Raw genomic sequence first — 18,656 nt, forward strand, 5'->3', positions numbered from 1 at the left:
TTAAGGACAGAATAATTGTTAATTACAATTGTATGGGGAAAGTATAAATCATGAAATAAGCGATAGTACTGTATTTACAACCAGAATGCCACTGTTTTTCCATTTGACCTTTAGCATGCAGTGCGCTTGCTTGTTGCATGAAGACCTCTGTCCAAGAAAATGTCATCAGGCTTCTCTGGATAAGATTTACCTCATGAGCACCTTAAAGGGAAGCAGTCCTGAGATTTTGACTGTACTGATAATTAAGAAGAGTAAAAAATATAAACTTTCACCAATTTATACGCTTGGACATCAAAAATTGTCTCCGTATGCGATTTTTGAAAAATAATTCCTGCAAGCGATCGTGAAAGAGCCGGCAAAAAGATGCTACGTAGTGCATGCCCTACTCACCAAGTTGACAGCCGTGCCTCTAAAACCAATTTAAGTGTTCAAATGATTAGTTGCAATTTCATCATATAATGTGAAAGTTTGTGGTTTTATAATTTCAAACAAAATATTTCAAGCGTAGATATATATAATTTACGAAAAATTAATATTGTAAACATAAATTTATATGTATTTTTAAACCAAATATACCATGAACTTGACATCAAATAGGCACGGTCGTTTTCTAGCTTCCGTCCGTGTTGCATACTTCTTAGCGTAGAAACCACTCTCGCGCGCAAATCCTTACCATACCAATGTATACATACACAGTACACTCGATCGACTCCGTCCAGTCGATTTTGGCATTCAAACCGAAGATAACCTGTGCATGAGAGAGTCGAATTCTTCAAAGAAAATATTGTTTGTATCTCAATATTTCTGTAAGTAGTCAGATAATCGCCTTTCCTCGAAAAAAAAAATATGACGTGAGCGGGGAAGGGTAAACACAGGGGGTCGTACGGATATGATTTCGCTCCACTTTGCCGTGCATGTCCAGTCGGCACTGGCAGCAGCTAGCTCAGTGGCACTGTACTGCATGCGCAGTCCAACCCCGGCTGCAGGCCCACGGTAAATTAAACATAGCTAGCCACTTTCCTTACCTCTCTACGCTTTTTTCCCTCGGTTCTCTTCGAAGTCGATGCTCGAGGTATTTCTCTTTTATAACTCATGTGAGCAAATGGTCAGGATTGCATCTGGTTTCAGGAGTTTTCTCGGTTTATAACCGAGGGCCACAGCCTGCCGGTCCACGTAAAAACATCGCTTCACAAATTGTCCATGCACAGGTAGGTCACAACATGATTTCGAGATTTTGTAGGCCCTAAGTTTCTTATGTTCGGCATCGTTGTACCGATATTTCCCAGCCACACAGCTCACCTTTCACGATACTTTTGTTGGTCTGGGACGGAAAAAAGGATTTTCCTGGGAAATTTTCTGCACGATTCGAGCAAAACTACTGATGTAAGATAGCCTGACCAGACGACGCTGAATGCGGTCGCCCCTGTAGTGTACTAGCAGGCCTGTGTAGAATCGTTTCTATCTACAAATATGTACACTCTGTACGTACTATATATAGAACATGCATGAGCGGCGACAGGTAGGGCTGCAGCTGCGCTTGAGACTGGAAAAGTGCGAAGGGCAAACCGCGTACGGGGTGCGTACGCGTATCTACCGTAGATCTATCATCTAGTTGTACCGTCCACACGTGCGAATATAATACACAATACATACACACACACACAAACACACACACACACACAACGTAGAAACAATGTCAAATACGAGTCGGAGTAGCCACCGACGTCTTCATGCATCCGGGTAAACTAGGGAGCGTACGGATAACGAGCAGAACACGGCTGGGAAGAGTTGTGCATCAACGACGTATGACTCTCCGCCAAGACTTGCTCATTAGCATATTCACCATGCAGAGTCACACTTTTTCAACCAAAATGTACGAGCTTATTTGGTGATTTTAAAGTTTGTTTTTGGTGAAAGTAGTTCATTGGAGGTACCAACAACAACATATTTTTTTTAATTTCGTGAGGACTGTGTCCCTTTAAGCAGACAGCTTACCGGGCATTACCCTGGATGTTACCTCTAGTCAGGGAGGTGGAGTCTCTCTTCCACCTACCTGCTCTAGTCTAAATTGGACGGTCAAGGGTATTAAGATCTAACACAAGATCCTTTGATGGTTACCGGGTACCCTGAGTTTTGTGGTCTGTTAAAGAGACTTATGGGAGATCTTTTCTGCCTCATCTTATTTTGTAAATGATATTTGACCTGACAGAGGGAAGGAGAAAGAAAATGGGGGGAAGCGGGGTGGTATGACAGTGTACTGCTACCACGGGTACAATCATTGTACCAGCATTTTGAATGAGGTTTTGCGCTGTCACAAATTATTCAATCATCCATTGTTTAGATTAGAAATCCCAGACTTACTATGCAAAACACATTCTAGTATACACCGTGATCTATACAGGGGCGGCGGAGCATTTGCGAAAGTGGCCCACTATCAGGTTTTATGAGCTAACAAGCAAAAAAAAAAAGAAAAAGGAAAAAAAAAAGGGTCTTTTGCTCATCTTAGGGGGGCCCAAAGTGGTGACACCTTATGTATTCCTTTGTATGGTTCAAAAAAGTGCCCCCCCCCCCCAGTTCTGCCAGCCATGTATAGCAGAACATTGGAGACAGTGGGGGAAAGAGCTGACAGTGAAAGGAAAAGGAGAATTGAGAAAGACTTATCAGTGGTGAAATCTTGCATGAGGTCAGAAAGTGAACAGCTCCCTCTATGTTGAAGCTCCTCCTCCGCCTGTTGAGAGTGAGTGAGTGTGAGAGAGAGAAGGGGAGAGAGTGGTGAAGGAGAGAAAATAGAGGTGACTGTCACACGGGTGAATCATCTCTCCTCCACTGGCATTATCCCCCCTGGAGGGGCCGTCGACAGATCAGACCATATCTATTGCGACCAACGAGCCCAGCCTACGTATGTCGAACAGCCTCCACTAGCCATTGTGGCCAGTGTGGAGAGGGGATAGGGTGTCAGTGTTTTTTCGCAACCAGCAGGCGGGTGGACAATAGGACTACAGCAGGAATAGCTATCACTTCCATATTCTGGGATCGTACAATCTGCATTGTGTATTTGGTGGCAGTGACATGTGGAATGGTTAAACTCACATATGTACGCCCCAGCTCCCATGCTTATTATACCTCTCTGGAGTACTGTGTGCAGTTGAGTTGTAGCGAGGAAGCTTCGGTAGGCCCCTGACTCTTCTTGTTGTGTGGGTGCATAGGACGGAGGCCGGTAATCAATGGAATCGCAAGGGGAGGCGACTAACTTGGCTGAGGAGAAGGGGGAAACAAATATAGGTGCGATTCACACCTCAGGTATTTTCATTACCTTAATATAACTTGGAAGAGGACTAGAATATGAATTGTAGGTAGGGTGATGGAGGTGGTTCTGTCTCTTACAACTGCCTGGTTTGTCATCAAAGTGCTCACAGTACTGGGGAAGCAGATCCCCACCCCCACCCCCAACGGCTTTATTTGAGCTGAGGGGATATTGCTCTAGTCTGTCATTGTCAAACAGATGTTGCTTGTCGGCATTATTACAGCGCAATAGACAAGGGATGGAAAAAGCCTGAAGTCTCATCTGCTTGCCGTGTAAACAAACTTTAGATCCCTTTCCTTGGAACATGTGTTATTGATTCATTACCAGTGATAAGAGTAGACACATTATGCCCTAATTTGAGAATCATTACTTGTTTTGCATGTCAAGTAAAAAGATTTTCTCTTGTGGCCAAGGCTAGGATTTTTGATTTTCGTAAGTAGTGAAAAAATTAATTTTTAGGTGTGTCTTCATCAGACTGAAGTTCAAACTAGCGGTTTGTTATGTGATGTAGGAAAATAACCGGATATTACGAATGTGCGTCATCACCAGCTCAAATACAGCTCGCTTTAGAAGTCGGCCTAAAGTTGACATTTTGTGTACTTTGCATCATTACGCGGCATGGCTTGCTCAGACGCAAAACTCTACATAGAGTTCTGTGGGCTCGGCGCGAGGTTCAAATGACCAAGACTTCTGGGGATATCTTCCCGCTCAAATAGCCTGCTGTTTACGTCTTCATTGCACAAACAGTGGGTTAATTTGACATCTGGCTAATTTCCTGGAAACAAAATAGCACGTTATTTTGAAACTTCGGTTCGATAGAAACAGTCCCATTGAGACTGTGACTGAATTGATAATTTCCATTTAAATGATATTGAGTAATTAAGCATTTCATATTTCTGAAAAGAAAAGATGACATTGTTATAGGTTTCTTATGTCAGAGCTTTTAATTTGCTTTGAACTATCTTTTTGTTTCTAATGATGACAGTTGTAGTACATGCAAAATGAGCGTAATTTGCAGAGTTTTGTGGCAGTTGGAATTCTATGAAAACAAAAAAAAGACTTAATCATGAAGCAAATGATGTAATAAGGAAATAGGAAGTGGATTAGGCTTAACTGTGATACTGTATCTCTATCCGTATTTTTTTGTTTTCTTTATAGAAATATATTTGTTTCAGCAGCATGCCATTTTCTGAAATATCAACCACTGAAAATTAGAAAGTCATTCAGTGACGGTTGAAAGTCATGGTAGTGGACATTTTTGCAAAGACCCATGCCAATAACTACACTGTAAGATTGACCAGTATAGTTTCAGTATGATAGCAGTGTGTAATTATTTAAAAACACTCAAATTATCTACATTTGATCCCATGACGACAACACTTTCGTGGCCAAACTGTACCTCCCCTGTATTTATACTTCCCGTGATTATCAGAGAAAGTAAGAGGATGTTGGCAGTAGGCCTATATCTTTCGGTTGGCTTCCCTCAAACGAGTCGTGTGTCCTTGCAAATTTTTTATGAGGCTGTCACAAGCTGTACATTATGTCCCGTGACATGTAACTCTATATAGCTCTGTACTCTGCCACAGAAAATAGTGCTTTCTAACTGCTGTACTGTTGTGCACAAGGGGAGGGATGGGGGTGAATAATGTGCGTTTCCTGTGATGGTATGAGTGTGAATGTAAGCAAAGTAATCTACATTTCCTCTCCACAACTCAGACCCGCCATCTCCCATGTAGTTTCTGTTTCCAAGGATAAAGCTCTTTGTAACTGAAATGCTCTTTAAACGCAAGCTTTGCCCTTGAGTAAGAAATGAAATCATGCACAAATGTAAGATCTGACTTCCATGAGTAATGAAAATTCAAGTAATTGATTGCTCTGATTGGACAGCGTCAAATCTGCTGGCAGCAAACAAGTTCCATATGGTTTATACTACGAGGGCCCTGTTGCATAAAAAGAAGCAATCAAACATTTAAGTCAGAAAATCAAACGTAAGTCAGGTATCAGCCAATCAGAATTTAGTATTCAGAGACTTGTGTTTGATTTTCTGACTTGTGTTTGACTTTCATGCAACAGGGCCCAGGGGACATATTTAACAGCTGTAAAGATATCCAAAAGTATGATTCATTAGGCTTATATATTACTATCTAATTTTGTACAAATTTTTTAAATCTATTTATTTAGTTGGTTTGTTTTTTTTGTGTGTGTGCTGGTGCTGCAAACAGTTTAAAGTTTAATGGAGAGTGCCATGAACAAAACAATACATTATTTTATTTATTTTATTTTTTGTAAGTACAGCTGTACCTGCAGAAGCTATTAAGGTTTTAGATGACACAGGGAGAGTTAAAAAGCTTGTATTCAGATTACCAGCAACTTGCGTTTTGCATGGTAAGCAAAACCTCTATATTGCACTGATATTCACAGCTGCCTTATAGCTTGTCAATGTAATGTCATTCCTAAATTAAAAAAAAGAAGCAGAGAACTAAGAGAACATGTCCTTGCATGTTTCCTTGGGATGCACTTTACATGTGCAGGTAGATTTATCATCATCTTAATTCTCATGTTCTTGATGTTGATCTTATAAAATACTATTATCAGTACTATTATTATTTGATCATACAATTGTAGTAGTAGTAGTACTGCTACTACTACTACTGCTACTACTACTACTACTACCAACAGTAGTAGTAGTAGTAATAGTAGTTATAATACATGCAGTAGTAGTAGTACTAGCACCACAAACATTATCAGCATTATCATTTTTGTGAGATATGATTATGTTGTGCAACTTGAGTACAACTGAAATGCTCATATTTCATGTCATGATGCAGAATTGATTCTAGTTCAGAAGCATGTACAGAAATGTTCTTTTCTTTCTGGGAACTGGCCATCTACAGGTGGTGTAAATTCCTGTGGAGCAAGTGATAAATTGGCAAACCAGCCGCTGAGAAATTCCAGGGGATGTGACATTTACGCTCCCGTGGATGGGCGGGATGCGGTGTCATTTCCAACGTATCCTGAAGCTGTTATTTTCATCAAAATTGAAAGTTTGGCAAATTATGGAAATTGAGTGTTGGCTTTCAGGGATGATTAATGTACCATTACAGGTAGAAAGCTGTCCGTATTATCGTGGGGGAAGGGAGGGAATCTGGAAAAGAAAAGACCTCTACATTATGCAGCCACAGATCATGCCAACAATAGCAACAACAACATAAAGCATGCTAAAAAATGGCATGTCCCAACACACAATCTACCAACTGTCAAATCGGTGTCCCATGCAACAAGTATTGTATTACACCTTTGCCATACATTTTACAGGGTTTTATTTTCAGGAATTTTGATAGTTGAGAGCTAATCACTAATCGCAAAAAACGCAAAAATATTAATTCTGTTCTCAACAAGAATGTGCACATGTACATTTCTCCATCCATTGCTGTTCTCTACAATCCCAAATTTAACCACTCGTGAAATTGTCTGGGAGTCATTATTTGCAAAAAGATTAGACTGGCCAAATATAAGGCATAAATAATAGGGTTTATCATGAAATAGATTCTTTTGAAGGTGCTTTGAACTGACACACGTGCTTGCCCTGGGCAACAGAAACTGGTTATAGGCTAGTAAGAATCTAAGATACTTCGTGCCAACTGTTACTTTTTTGCAGTATACTGTTTGTTTGCCAAAAATGCTGCATCTTTTGTGGCAAGGACTGTTTTGCCCAAATTCCCAATTTTACTACACATGTCTACAGCAGGAAAGGTAAAAATACTGTCTTCCAACAAAAGTAACTCCTATTCAGCCCTCAGAATACTTACTACAGTGCTGTTTACAGTGTTGGCATCCCTGCACATATTATACAACTTGCCTCAAAAAAAAAAAATGATTCATACCTAATGAACTGCATTCAGTAGGCCAACAAGGAAACTACTTTTCTAATACTGTAAAACAAGAAATATTCATGGCATGAAATTTTTGCAAATTAACCTTTTTCGTGGCATGAATATTTTTGTGAATTGCCACTGGTATTCAATGCATATATGCATTGTCTATAGATAGACAAAAACTTTCGCACGAATTTTAATTTCGCGAATCTTGGCTCTCACAAAATTTACGGAATAAAAAAGTGCACAAACTTTCCAACTTTGCTACATGTAGTAGATTGTTAAAGTGAAGGGAATGTCTGTAATGTCTGCAAATTTGAGGAAGCTAAACTTGTCCTATTAGGTTCTACTGTGTATCGATAACTAGATTTTATTGATGCATGACATTTTGAAACCAAAAGCTCTCTTTGAAGTGCATACTGTATATAAACAGTAATTGTAGTGAGAGAAATCTGAGCTTTGTGACCTCGCAGCTATTGTTGTGTCAAATCGAAGATATGAAAAGATTTTTTTTTTCTTTGTGTGTGTGTGTGTGTGTTTGATCTGGAGTATAATGTAATTTTTTTCACATGACTTTCTGACAGTAAGTCACTGACGTCTTTTTAATGACACACCCAGCATGCAGTTTACATGAACTTTTGCAGTGCATAAATCATATTGAATTGTTGCAAACTCAGTGGATTTAAAGGAAGGTCTGTTTTAGAGGGTACATCGTTATGAATACAGAGACTCCAACTCTCCTGTTTTCGACGGGAAATCTCCCGCCGAAAACCCATTTTTGCAAAATCTCCCGTTCTGGCGTTTGAAATTTAATTTCTCCCGCCGTGGCTCTTTGTCTCCCGTTGGAAAGGATTTCTTATATATTTCTATCGTATGTTGAAAAAATAAGCCTTAGATAGCACCAGAGAGCATCTAGAACCCTGGGAATTTCGCGCTTCGCACACATCAACTTTGAGTCTCCCGTTTGCTAGGGGTTTCAGGCGGGAGAATCTCCAGATCAGAAGGTACTTTGGGTTGGAGTCTCTGTGAATATGACAATAACAAAACACTTTCTTAATGCTGTGAAAGAGCCACTACAGTGTATGCCTGAATGGTTGTTGCTGTCATATTGTTCCGATCAAATGGCATGGCCAAAACAATGTCAAATTCACGTATGCATTGCCATTCTAGTTTACACGTACTTCTGCTTTAACATATACTCCTGTAACTCCTTGTCTGTTGAAGAAGTCTTCATAATGATAAACAAAATGTCCGTGTACATTTGTAGCATCTGTTTTTGTTTGAGTCTTGAAATTGGCTTCAGAAACTGAAACTTGCATCTAGTTCTGTGAATTATGCGAAATGTTTGATGCACAGAGTCCATTTTGTATTTGATGATTGTTGAAATTGTGTTCAGTGAAGGTTGGGCTCTGTATCGGGCTATAAACAGTTTATTTTGCCTCACCAAATGGTGTTGAAATTTGAATGAACTGTGTTAGCTAGGTATCATATATTTGTTGTTCTTTCTCTCTTTTAATATTATAGAAATGGACGACAGGAACTCCTCGGCCGAGGGTTCCGCCCCTTCCCCGGCTCATGGCGCATCCCACTCGGCCGACGCGGAGGTTCGTTGCATCAACATCAATCAGGCGCAGCCAGTCAGGCACTGCTCCAACGAAGTGGAGTAAGTATCACTGTCTGTGTGGGTGGGTGGAGTCTTGCCCCTGTTGGACTAGAGTATTATACCAGTAGTCGGTATCAGTTTGTGTGGGTCGAGTCTCGCCCCTTTCAGACTAGAGAGAATTTTCATACTGGTATCAGTGTGGGTGGGTGGAGTCTTGCCCCATTCAGACCAGAGAATTTTCATACCAGTGTCAGTGTGTGTCAGACTAGAATATTTTGGGACTGGTATCAGCGTGTGTTGGTGGAGTCTTACCCCTTTCAGACTAGAGTATTTTCATACTGGTATCAGTGCGTGTGGGTGGAGTCTTGCCCCATTCAGACTAGAGAATTTTCATACTGGTATCAGTGCGTGTGGGTGGAGTCTTGCCCCATTCAGACTAGAGAATTTTCATACCAGTGTCAGTGTGTGTCAGACTAGAATATTTTCGTACTGGTATCAGCGTGTGTTGGTGGAGTCTTACCCCTTTCAGACTAGAGTATTTTCATACTGGTATCAGTGCGTGTGGGTGGAGTTTTGCCTCTTTCAGAGTAGAGAATCTTCATACTGGTATCAGTGTGTGTGGGTGGAGTCACACCCCATTCAAACTAGAGAATTTTCATCCTGAGTCCTGTTTCATAAAACTTGTTGTCAGCGACACCTGCCACATTATTCTATGACAAATTTGCAAGGATTTTAGTAGCTAATAACTATTGTAACCTGTTATTGATAAAAAGTTTTATGAAATGACACTGATGTCTGTAGCCACAGTCACACTGGCAAAACATTGCGATGTTTAAGATCACAAAGTCTTTGCAATCTTTGGTCATCTGTCCACACTGGCAACCAAACTTCTCAATGTTTTAGTTCTAGAATTTAGTGTCACTGGTGCTGCAGGCAACTCGCTAACTTAATATAAAAGGTGTGGTGTATACAGTACATGGCTGTGATACAGTATAAGGTGAACTGGTCTGTTAGATCCCAGTATGATTGACTGCGACTCCCACTTCAAGGTTCTTAAGGTCTGCAAAGCTTCGGTCATCTCATGGTCTCAGACGAACTTTTCCCAGTTCAGATTTAATTGACCCTTGAGGGGAAGAGCTCATAATCCCACTGGACTTTGATATTGCCCTCGTCCACTTTGATAATTGCAGCCAAAGCCGGGGAAATTCTTGAGGGAGGTCTGGGATGGGCAACTGATTAAGTTCACTCAGGAATTGAGTGGGCAGCTTCGTTAGATTCTACTCAATGAGAGATTTGAAAGGCTGACCTCAAATCACTGGTTTCTATGGCAATGCTGCAGTCTGATTACATAAAGGGAAGGTTCATCCTGATATTTTGTTACTTTGCGTGAAAACAGAAAAATCAGAAAAGAACATAAATTTTTACTAAGTGCCACTGGCAATTGATGCATATAATGTAGACATAAACTTTTGCATGCATTTTCATTTTCCAAATCTCAGCTCCTCAAGAAATTCACAAAATTTTCATGCATGCAAAAATTTCTGGTCTTACAGTAAACCTCTTATTTTAGATCCAAATTTGATGAAACCTTACCATTATGTTCATGATTTGGATTGCACCATGACAGACACTCCTTTCTCATGTAAGTCATGTCAAGCAGTGTTCACTGGATGTTTCCATGACATTTGCTCCTGCAACAATTGCTCTCATAAAATATCTGCATGCTAAACCAAACATAAATTCTACCCACAAACATATAACTCTAACCCTAATCCTAGTAATCCTGACAAAACCTAAAACCATATCGCATCCCTCAACCAAACCCTAAGTCCTTGGAGGAAATATGGTGTAAGTCTGGAACAATTGTCGCAGGAGTAAATGTTTTGTCACCTCACTTGATGCCCTGTATGCATCTTGGTCACACATCTGCTATGTCGCTTGCATAACACTTTCTGATCTCATGAAGATGTTTAAATACTGCATAAGCTGTTATTTTTTGTGAGGGTTTTGATTTTCACAAATTTGCAAATCACTGTTGGACCACAAATTTTAACAGCACACAAAAATGTTGCCGCACACGAGGATGATAATGCGCTTACGATAGCCTCAATGTCAAATCGCAAAAACAACCATCTTTCAGAAATATATGTATGTGAAGATAACTGCTTATACAGTACTCTCTTAAATCAACTTTCCTTGAGGTAATACTTTTTTGATGAAGAAATCATGACTTTGACAATAGAACTGCATTTGATACTTTGACAGCGAATATTTACCCAGCATGCCATGATGATAAAAATCCCAACAGCGACAACAAAACTCTCGAAATCAAAATTATTCGTCAAATGAAAGTGCTCACATAGGTCATTTAATGTTATTGTTTGATGTAATATTGTTACTTCCTCTTCCTACAGCACGGGGAAATACACCTTCTTCACATTCTTCCCAAAGTTCCTCTTTGAGCAGTTCCGTCGCTATGCCAACGTCTTCTTCCTCTTCATCGCCCTCTTGCAGGTGAGGATAGTTGTCATAATACAGTGGACTCCCATTTTAAAGAAGTCCTCGGGACCGGCAGTTTTTTTCGTTTTATTGAAATTTCATCTTATCTGAACGAGTAAACAGTAAAAGACATAAAGCGAATAATGTTCCGGCCTGAATTTTTACTTCATTGTAACCGGAATTTCGTTATAACCGTGTTCGTTATAACGGGAGTGCACTGTATGCCTCTTCGTTGGTTCTTCCGCTGGCCGTTATTGTCTCATTTTGACCGTACATCTCAAAAGTAGACCATTTCTTTATCTCATCCCCTGATAAATTCATTCACTGGTCCTGCAATTATTGTTATACAAATAGTGAATGATCACAAGTGCGATGGTTAAAGATTTCGGACAAAGTAAAAGATAGAGGTGCTGTATGCCATGAGGCAAAGCCAAGTTGAATACTCGTAGTGCACTTCATCTTTCACCAAGTGCAAAAACTTGTACATTTTATGAGTAAAGACCAGACACTATTTGCTTTACATAACACCTTGGACATCAACAGATGTGGTTTACACAGATTCTTGAATTTAGCACAGAAATGCCAGCTATTTTCTGTGAATGATGAATGAGTTCCACAGTCACAGTCTGTGTGTGCATACGCAAAACCAATCAGTTGAAGATGTTTTACAAAAATGAGTGACCAACTACTCGCTTGTAAGCATGCTTGTAATTGTTGAGTACGTGCAGCTTATGTTTGTTTATTTTGATATAAGAGCTATGCAATGGAACAAAAACTTTTGGTCAATCATGAGTTTAACACGGGAGTCAATGGAAATTGGTGACGTCAGCCATGCGATATCCATTTTTGCTCAAACAAAATTGCACGCCTGACAGCAGCAGTGTGTGATGGTACTTTTAACTGAATGTCACGTGATGGGCAGTTGACCAGTCGGATAGCTTCATTCTTTTTAGGTGTTGTATAAACTTTTATAACAGCAGTTCCTGTGAAGAGGCACTGTTTGTGAAGTTTCACATTTAGCTCAACTTTGGTAGATGAAAGAAAGAAAAAATTCTTTTGATAGTATAAATAGTAAATGTATAGATTACACCCTCATGAAATAAAGGAGATATAAGTATGATCCCTCAGGCATTATATTAGTTTCATGTCAATTATGTGAACAGATTATGAGATTTGTAGATTTTATCAGTATTTTCCTTCAAGAAAAAAAAAAGAAGTCTGAATTTTTCAAAGAATCCACCTGATCAAATGCGTATTTTGTAGAGAGAAAACTGGGTTAATGTGAGTGCATCTACCTCATGTCCCCTTCCCACTCCTTTGTCCGGAGTGAGCAATCATTAGTACAGGATATATTACTTCCTGCTGACTCAGCAAAACAATTACACCGTGTGCTGTGGAGCAGCAAGGCAGATGTAATGGTGGTGTTGAAAAGCAAACAGTAAATAAAGATTAGTCTTGTCTCATTATCTACTTACGTAGGTCTGTAATTGGGTGTTTCATTAAAGAGAGAGTGGGTGGAGGTGTTTAGGTCATTCCGAGTTTGAAACAAATGAATGCTTGGTGATGAATGATTGATATCCAATTGCCGTGGCTGGAAAAGGACACAGGGGATGAAGAGACACACTCAATTGGGAAATAATTGCAACTTTAAAAATCATAGTGTTTGCCCTTTTCCAATCACACTTGTAATAAGAAATTTCAAACCTGTGGCAGTAGATACAAATTGTGATTTTCTTGCCACCCATTATGGGCATGTGCAAGTGGCTGAGCAATTTTCTAATGTTGCAATATTTCACTTTAAATAGCTGTGTTTAAAATTATGGTTGCAAAATGAATGAAAATGGAATCATATGAAAGGGACAGGTGGAATATTCCATGGGTGCTTAGTCTGTCCCCTACGCTTCCATACCCCTTCCCCCCTCCTCCCCACCCCCCAAAGCCACTCTACTTCTTCATAGGCTGTATACAACCTTTCAATAACTGCTTGAGGCGTAGGCATCGTGTGGAGTGCGGAACCTCTCCATATGGGCATCTTTCCAAATTAAAAATTGTTTGTATTTCCCTGTTTCTTGTTTTCCCATAACATCCCTTCCTTTTTTTTCTCTCATGTTATTTTTGGGTTTGGTTTTGGAATTATTTTTCCAGGAAACAAAAAAAAAAAAAATTGATGTTTTGTTGTTGTTGTTTGGTAGTGCAGAGAATATTGTGATAAGATTGTTGGGCTCTAGCTATTTCTTTAATTGGAACAGCTTTGATTGAACTTAAAAACCGCAAGTGTGCAAAAAGGGGGGGGGGGGATGACTGAAGTGATGTTGTTGGCACGCTTTCATCTGGAAAGTCAAGCCAATTTTGCTCAATTTCCCGCGGCACTATTTCTGGTGAGGGATGGCTGGTGAAAAGCATTGGTGCCTAATTCTGGCTGCTCCCTGCCTGTGCCACGCTACGTTCTCTGCTTGCCCTCCCGTTGGAGTAGGCCAGGTGTCCCGCCCCCGATCCAAGCCCGTCTCTACTACGTCACCCCTGGAAATATTCCAGAGATGCAGCTTAAAGTGCATGCACAGTTTTGGGGAGAAAATTTTCTTAATTCAAATTTGTCTCAGCAAGTGCATCAAGTAAACAATTGCTGGAGAAATTGTCAGGAGAATGCTAGTAGAATTGAGATAAAGTTTTCACTGGAATATTATATGATTTTGACCAAAGCATTAAAAAAAAAAATATGATGATGGCCTTCCCAACATATACACGTGGTATCTGTATTTGTAAACGTTAAAATTTTGTTTCTCACTCTGTGTGTGTGTGTGTTCAAGTGTTTGTATGTAGTGTGACTGTACTGTACATGTACATACAATGTATATTATACTAGTCCACACTCGTGCACTGAGGTAAGTGGGCCTATACATGCTATTATTGTGCTACTTATGAATAGCAGAATACCTTTGAAAACTGTTTTTAGTGGAAGTCAAGTGTGACAAGAGTTTGCTAAGGACTTTGAAGTGCATTTTGAAGCTAGTTGCTAGCACGGTTGAGATGGTAGACATAAGACATGATTCATCCATTCGTAGTATGGTGGTCTGGTGAGATATTCCCCCCCCCCCTTTTCTTTTATTTTACTACATGGCAATGTTCCAGGTGTATGGTATTGAATTTTAAAAGCAACTACTGTGCACTGCCTAAGGGTAAAATTTGTTGTTAAAGGGATATTTCTATAGTTTTGGTTGAGATGGGGATTCAGATTTTAGGTTTTTGTGAGGTAATTAGAAACTGCTTGTAAAATATGAAAGAGCATACTATTTTACGTAAAGAGGAATTTAAAGTTTATTTGATGAAAATAAATTGTTTTTGAAATGGCTGAGATATCCAAAAGCAAAGTAAAACAAAGTGGTCATAATAAAAGGTTGGTCCACCTTTCATTAGGACCTCTTTGTTTTTAGATATCTCAGCCATTTCGAAACCAATTTTCATCCAATAAACTTTAAATTCTTCTTAGAATTGAATGCCCAAGGCATACTGTATACGCTATAATTTTCGCGTACATAAATTTTCGCGAATTGCCGCTGTCACACATTTTCGCGAGTGGTTAAATTCGCGATTAGGGGACCAGAGAAGATAAATGAAGTGGCATTTAAAAGAAAGTGTGAATTTTCAACTTACTAGCAAATAAGAATGATACTAGTTATACACTGCATGAAAAAAACTTACCAAACTCTGCAAACTAGTAAGTTAGAATTCAACATTTTTGAAGTGGTTAAGTCCATCGCGCTAGATTTCTGACGAGTGGTCCCCTTGCGGTAATGGATTGGCTCTCTACAGTATTTGTAAGTATGAGACGTGGACGTGCGTAAACAAGCTTAGCCAGTATGGTCTGTTCGGTAAGCCGTGACATGGTATACTAGTACTGAAATGTTTGTATCATCAACACAAGGCAAGGAATTCATTTTGGAAGGTAATATTTTCGCGTGTTGTTAATTTCGCGAATAGCTCCCGACTCGCGAAATTCGCGAAAATAAAACCCACGCGAAATATATAGCGTATACAGTATTTCACAAAAAATTGAAAACCTGAAGGCCCATCTCAACCAAACTATACCATCCCATTTAGGAGATGAAACTTGATGCCAAGTTGATATTGCATAAAATCTTGTTTAAGACCTATCCTGTATATACTCAGGCTGCAGTTTATTCATACTTTGTGATATGTATTGTTATCTAAGAAAATGAAACTGTTTTCACCTACTTCACCAAATTGTCTAATGCAGCTATCTACCTTTCCTGCGCCATTTTGTTATCTCCTTAATGTAATATCCAGGAAGATATTAAAGAAACTTGTTTTTCAGTTTGACTTTATATGGCACCCGTCTAGTTTTTTAAATCAAATTTTAACATACACCACTTTACTGCAAATTGAGCTTGATTGTGTGTTTAAAAAAATACATATATGTGTATTTCGATCAGTACTACAGTGGTTTCTTTTTTAAATTATTGACTTTGCTTTCTTTCTAAAGGATAGGAGAGACAATACCTTTTTATCTTGATGCATTTGGTTTCAGTTGACTTATTTTCCATTTTCACACACACTGCAACCTACCATACCCTAGCATTGAAATCTGGAATCGTGCAAATTTGACAATGAAATTCTTTCCAATGAGTCATTCTTCAGTTCAGGTCAGTTTGATTTTTATTTCTGCTTTGTTCGTGAAAGTCATACATAGAATTACACAGCACATACTTGAACAAAACTATACAAAGTAAATGTGCACTAAAAGTCACAATAAATGATTATCAAAGTATTAAAAAAATGTATTGAAATGTAAAAAAAAAAGTCAATGATACAATTATTTTCAGTGAAAGAGAAAAAAGTGCAGGAGTCTACTATCTTTATAGCAGGTGCTTGCACACTCATATGAAAAAGTGGGCAACTTGGAAGGTTCTGGTTTCATTAATCCACAAGAATAATTACCCCAGAATAATAATAATGATAATGAAAAACTGAGCTTCCCCCAGTTTTTGAAAATCACAGTCAACATTTCAGTCGTAGAATTAGATTCTCTGACCAAAGTATGTGAAGCACATGCTCACTGTATCATATAAGTTGAACATTTCCCAAGTCAGTTTTTTTTTGTTTGTTGTTGTTGTTGTTGTTGTTGTTGTTTTTTTTGGGGGGGGGGGAGGGGGTCCCACCTTAGTCTCAATGTGTTCAATTTATTATCATATTTTAAAAGCTATTGATCTTTTGGACTGCCCGCACAAAACGTTTTTCTAGTATAGACCATATTATAAAGGCAGCATTTAGTGAAATCCAAGCTGCCTGTTCACAATTCTGTCAATATACTCATCTTGCTTTTGCTAGCTCATCTCCATTCCCTGTATTTACATCAAATATCAGCAAACCTCTCACCAAATATTTAAATGTTTTCTTATTCCTGCACATCATCTGATACCTCCGTTTGTTTTTTTCTTCCACATTTTCTCGCCAGCAAATTCCCAGCGTCTCACCCACCGGTCGCTACACCACGCTTCTCCCGCTCATATTTATACTGCTGGTGTCGGCCATCAAGGAAATCGTTGAAGATATCGTGAGTGGAAATGATGGCTCTATCTCATTATCTCTGGCTAACTCTGACATTGAATTTCCTGCAGATGTGATCTTGTTATTGTAGTCTATTTTTAGATGCAGTAATATAAACCTCAAGTGGGTATCTTTTATTGATCCACCATGTATACGCTTCTATCATAGGCAGTGTTTTGTCTGAGAGTTGTGAAAAACACAGTCCAGATATCAAGAGTCATAAAAACTATAATTTATATGCAGAGAAGAGTGGTAATTACAAAAGAAAGTGAAACAGAGAGACTAGAGAGAGAAAGAGAAGCTCTTTAAGTTATATATATATATATATATATATATATATATATATATATATATATATATTTATATATATATATATATATATATATATATTCATTTATATATATATATATATATGCAGAATTCATAATACATAGACTCACATGGTTAAAGCACTATTACCTAAAAAGATGGAGAAATTTGTTGATTTTTATAAAGACAAGGTGGTGAGTGGTATATAGGAATAAAGACAGTGTGTGTGTGAGAGAGAGAAATTATTTAGTAAATGAAATGCAGTACTCATATGATTCAAAGACTTAAAAGACTGGAATAACAAAAACATGGAAAGATAAAGAAAAGTTGGAGTTGCCTTTTACTGTGCTAGCCATGTTTATCAATGAAAAAAAAAGTAGATAAGATGTAAAGAGAGGAGGAGACATAAAGACAAGGAAATGATGTTAACAGTGGGACAGAGAAATGGGCAAAACATCATTTGAGGATATTTGATGAGATGTCTTTCATCAAGTTGATTATCTTTGCCACACTACCACAAACTGATTATGACTAGTGGTGCCTCATTACTCGTAAAATCAAATAATACATTCATCCTTTGACCACTGCTGCAAAAGCTAATATTTTTTGTGCAAGTTATTTTTCCTGCTTGGCCAAGTGAGATGAATATATATCATGTGTTTTTAATTCCACAGAATCAAGACATATAGTGGTACATAATAGTGATCAAAAGTATTTGCATGCTTTTATTTTCGCACTAGTTTCAGGTCGTGCGAAATGCACAAAAATTTCCTTTTTTTACTGTATTAGATCAAGCGCTTATCACCGGAACGAATTATACTACAACTGTATAGTAGTATTTATGAGCTGACAAAGTACACAATCCAAGCAGTTCAAAATGTGCCGAGAAAACTGAAGATCTTTTTCTGGGTTTCAGAGATTTCAGGCTAGCCAAAATTAGTATGTAATTGGCCTGAATTAATGCAACACAAATATCTTTACATTTACAGTATTCATTGAAAAGATGTTTGGTCAACCTGTGTGCTGTGTAAAAGTACATTCAATATTGGTTATGTAGCATGGTCAGATTTCATCCAAACTAAATCATGTTTGAAAACAGGTGGAATATTTCATGTCCAAACCTGTCTTGATTAGGCGATTAGGTGAATTGATAGTACTTGCTTTCTACAATTGTACCCATCCTCTATGGTCAATGTCATTGGGTCATCATTGGGTGAAATGTGTGTGTGACACAATATTTATCTTTCTTATCGTCATCTTGGCTGAAGTGACGTCATGATTGGGGTCATGGTTATCAGATTTTATGATCTGTTTGAGCAAGGAATAGATGACTTGATGTAAACATCACAAGATCAGCTAATGAAAGTTTTATGATTTTTCAGTCAATCCCCAAAGGTTAGATAAGTGTGTGGTCATGCCAATAATCACGCAGATAGAGTAAGGGACAAATTTGTGATGGTGGTTGAGGGAGGGGGGGGGGAGGGGTGGGGGGAAGAGGGGA

General features: G+C 38.7%; 1 protein-coding gene across 1 annotated transcript in view; it reads left to right on the top strand.

Annotated features, from left to right (window-relative positions):
• The first annotated feature begins 2,629 nt into the window (after nt 1-2,629).
• Nucleotides 2,630-18,656, top strand: part of LOC139721634 (probable phospholipid-transporting ATPase IA) — a 74,089-nt gene continuing 58,062 nt past the window's right edge. Inside the window, exons 1-4 of the mRNA XM_071632964.1 lie at nt 2,630-3,282; nt 8,704-8,842; nt 11,197-11,296; nt 16,755-16,853. Of these exons, the coding sequence (XP_071489065.1) occupies nt 3,225-3,282; nt 8,704-8,842; nt 11,197-11,296; nt 16,755-16,853 (396 nt within the window). The 5' untranslated portion in view covers nt 2,630-3,224. The remainder of the gene's footprint in view (nt 3,283-8,703; nt 8,843-11,196; nt 11,297-16,754; nt 16,854-18,656) is intronic.

Source organism: Diadema antillarum, unplaced genomic scaffold (genome assembly GCF_040938485.1).
Source record: "Diadema antillarum isolate AM-2024a unplaced genomic scaffold, OU_Dant_1.0 scf00000146, whole genome shotgun sequence".
Lineage (NCBI taxonomy): Eukaryota > Metazoa > Echinodermata > Echinoidea > Diadematoida > Diadematidae > Diadema > Diadema antillarum.